This window comes from Austrofundulus limnaeus, unplaced genomic scaffold (assembly GCF_001266775.1).
Source record: "Austrofundulus limnaeus strain Quisiro unplaced genomic scaffold, Austrofundulus_limnaeus-1.0 Scaffold5, whole genome shotgun sequence".
Lineage (NCBI taxonomy): Eukaryota > Metazoa > Chordata > Actinopteri > Cyprinodontiformes > Rivulidae > Austrofundulus > Austrofundulus limnaeus.
In genome coordinates, this window is record NW_013952407.1 from 329159 (window position 1) to 333292 (window position 4134).

The window sequence follows — 4134 nt, forward strand, 5'->3', positions numbered from 1 at the left end:
ATTTGGTGCATTTTAAACATATTTATTTATTTAGAGGTTCATTTAAATGTTTCTGCTTTTAATTCTAATTATGTCCGTTTTGGCCCTCCGTACAGCAGAACTTGGAAGAGGTAAAAATAAAAAAATGTATTGGTCCTCTGGACGGGTTCTTCTCTAATGAAACGTTTCGTCTCTCCTCCAAGAGACTTCTTCAGTCTGAGAGTTTCAGGCAAAATTCAGGCTTTTAAGCACTGCCTCCATGTGACATGGAAAAATGACCATGTCAAATTCCCTGACCATGATGACCAAATGACGATTCCATGTGACATGGAGGCAGTGCTTAAAAGCCTGAATTTTGCCTGAAACTCTCAGACTGAAGAAGTCTCTTGGAGGAGAGACAAAACGTTTCATTGAAGAAGAACCCGTGCAGAGGATCTATACAATTTTTTTTCTTTTTGATTTTTTTACCTGGATTACTGAGATGCATCAGGACACCAGTGGTTCCCAACCTTTTTAGACTTGCGTACCCCCTGAGCCATTTAGTCATAGTACCCCCTCTGTCAACCGTAATGATGGTTCTACAAACCTATAATGTACAACAGCTGATTATTAAAAGAAAATTATTTATTTAACCCCCTAGAACCTTTAATTCTCAGGCATTTTATGCTTTTAAACTCAAATTAAACAAAGATAAATATGTTGCCTTGAAAGTGAAAAAGTAATTAAATAAATAAACCAGATGATGGCAGGTGCAGGGAGCAGCAGCGTCCAAAATACCCCAAATGATCAAATTCTGTGTTTTATACTGGATTCCATTTTGTCAATTTTGTGATTCCGTCTGCATTTTCCATGTTGTGGAAATCATAGGGCCCTACATCTCAGTCCTATTTTTATTTGTTTACATTAAAACATAAATACATCAGGTTTACTGAAATGCACTGAAGTTTAAAGGCTTATCATCGTAGCTGACAATGCCTCGAAAAGGTGTGCATTGTGCATGTTGGAACATGTGGTCGGGGGAGGGGTCCTACTTTGGATTTACAAGTTGTGGTTTCCCAGATCAAAAATCGTATTTATAGGTATGACTACATTTGTAGTTTACACAATTTTTTTAGACCTTGTGTTTATTCAAACAAATGTAAATTATTCATATGTCGCTGTCAGGACAAAGCTTTTCCTCATTTATGAATTTACTTAATTTATTTCCTTCTCGAAAGGTTTTGGTGACAGACTTGGAAGTGTGGGAGGGGTGTTGCACAAGCAGAGGATTTTACCTTTCTTTACAATGAAAGCCAGGAAAGCCCCGGGGCAAGTTGCGATGAATTTGCTCTAAGGTGTAAGAGGAGAAGCACTTTATGTTGTGAAACCTGAAGGGTAACTGAAAGATTTGTCAAACCCTGTTTGTACGCAGTAATTTGCAGTTTATGATCGTCACGGCAAGTTCTGAGTTGTGTGCGCCGTCAAGGAGTTGGTTGTACTATTCCTACAAATTCATCTACATGTGACAATTTAGAAATCGGTTTTTATTGGTGTTTTCAAACAAAATGCATACCTTGGATATGTAAAAGTATTGATATGCAACTACGGCACAGACCAGGGGTTTCCAATCCTTGTTCTCGAGAACCACCATACTGCGTGTTTTAGATGTTTTTCTGCTCCAGCACACCTGATTTGTACTTGAAGAAGTAATTAAATCATTGATTGAAGGATTGAATCAGGTGTGTCAGAGCAGGGAAACAAGTAAAACACCCCTGCAAGTCAAATATCAAAGATCTACCTCAGCTAGAACTAACTAGGAAGTGATTTCTTTCATTCTGGCTCGTGGTTATGTGGTACAGGCAGATTTTTGCTCCATAATTTTCCGACAGCATAGACGCACTCTAATTTTTAAAAATTCATGGCATGCCATCAAATAGCCAGCTTTAAGATAACGTAGCGCACAAGTGGCCCTCTAACACAGTGGGTCTTGATTTTCAGCCCGACACATAGCAGCTCTTGCTGCTGGGAACTCAGCCTGTTCTGACTCATGTTGCACACTGATAAATCTGCTGCTAATCTCTCAAGCAAGATAGTGGATGTGGGCTCTATGTCTCAGTCAGCTAGCCCCATGCTTATTTACACCCCTGTTTCCTATTTACTTCCTGTACTCAGTAGGAAAGGGAGGTGTCCCTGCAGTCATAAATAATTTGTAAACTGACCGACGCTGCCGTCTGATTTATGTAACAAGGCGAGACCGTATGAAGAGGGGATAAAAAGATTGTGTTAACTTAGAAGAGGTGAATTTTTCACCTGCTCTGAAAGGACTGGACACAGATGTTGCTCAAAATGGGATCTAAGGAGGGGATATCCAGCTCTAATCTGTTATGGGTGACAGACGAAGTGACGACAGGCCATGGCAAAGACACATGTCTCTGACACCCCGTGTCCCACATTCAGTTTAAGAGCTGGAACTTAAGCCACTGACGTGCTTGATGCCAAGCTCTCCACCTGATGCGTTTCTTTATTTCAAGCCAAATTGTACCTCGCAGCTTCGAAACAAGAAGTTTCAGTTTTCTGAATTTTTCTTTTTTAAAAAAATCAGAGAAGTTAATAATTAAATAGAATCGTTCTTTTTCTCTTCTCATCCAGACGACTTGCAGGGAATGACCTGACATTCATCCACCCTGACGCCCTGTCTGGACTGCATCAGCTCAAAGTCCTGTAAGCATACACTCACCCAGCCAATGTCAGCTCACATGTGTACACACACACACCTACACCTACAGCTGTGAGATTGTGAAGTTTTCCACGCGCTGGAGAGAGAGTAAACAGAAGTTTGTGGTGACATTGTGGTTCTCCAACAGAGAACAAAATAAAAAAGATGCTTAAAAATAATTTTAAAAAATGAGGCCGTACACACTGCTACAGTTGGATATGTTTATTTGCACTGAGAGGGACATAAAATGCTCCCAATTCCCTGCTGATTGTCACATAGGTCAAAGGTTCAAAGTCCTGTTTCCTTTATGAGCTTGGTGACAGTTTGAGACTTTACTGAGTTTTACGGTTTATCTGAAAACCTAATGGTGCCACCACCTGTTCTAAAATTAAGCATTTTAACTAAAAATGTTTTTTTAAATCATTAAAAATTGTTGTCACTTTGTCTCTATAATCAAAAATTTTGCTTTTTTTCCCCTCCAGGATGCTGCAGAACAATCAACTTAAATCTGTGCCCAGTGCAGCACTGAAAAACCTTCTCTCACTGCAGTCTCTGTAAGCCATCTGCTGCAACACACACACATGCACACACACATAAATGACCTCATAAGATTTTATGGGGTATAGTGTTTCAGGAAAAAAAACTTCAATTTTCAAATGAAGCTACCTGTTTCACATTAACACCATTAAAGAAGCACTTAGGGTTTTTAAAGAAGCTGCTGTGAGATTTGCTGATGTCACCAAACTGGTCGGAAGCTTTGATTGGATAGTTTTGGTTGTAAGTGGCTCAACTGGATAAAACCTCAACCATGTAGAGAAATAGACACTATAAAACAAAACCTCTCTTTTTAGTTCCTTGTGATTTTTGTATTGTGTTCTTCTCAGTCACCAACAAAGATAACAAAAAGAAACAACAGTGGTGATAAGACAGAACAGCTTATCTAATAATGAGGGTAAAACTCTAAACATTTGGTGCAGAAAACACTTTGTAGTCAAGAGGATGAGCTTTTAGTTTGAGGTTGACATGAATAATGCTGTATAGGTTTGTGTTTTGGCGATCAGATAAGCATCTGATTCTTTRTAGCAGTTGGTGAAATTCTTGTTTTGTTGCTGTTTGACATATTTTGAATAATTGGACCACCTAGATTAACACATTGACTCACCTCTGTCAGCCTGCCCCAGGGCAGCTGTTGCTACAATGTAGCTCACCACAATCAGTGTGAAGAGCTCTGGAGTCCTTGGGCTTGATAAAGCGCTACACAAGTTCAGGCCATTAAAAACAACTAAAACTCTGCAAAGCTCTTCCCGACCTGCTGAAGAATTTAACTTAGGCTATGTTCACACCGCAGGTCTTAATGCTCAGTTCCGATTTTCTGAAAAAATCCGATCTTTTTGTGTGAACGTTCACATTACATTTTAAATGTGACCTGTATCAGACTCCTGTGTGAACGCTACACAGCA

General features: G+C 39.5%; 1 protein-coding gene across 1 annotated transcript in view; it reads left to right on the forward strand.

Annotated features, from left to right (window-relative positions):
* lgr4 (leucine-rich repeat containing G protein-coupled receptor 4) overlaps positions 1-4134 on the forward strand; it is a 32392-nt gene that overhangs the window by 13790 nt on the left and 14468 nt on the right. Inside the window, exons 3-4 of the mRNA XM_014026067.1 lie at positions 2608-2679; positions 3157-3228. Of these exons, the coding sequence (XP_013881521.1) occupies positions 2608-2679; positions 3157-3228 (144 nt within the window). The remainder of the gene's footprint in view (positions 1-2607; positions 2680-3156; positions 3229-4134) is intronic.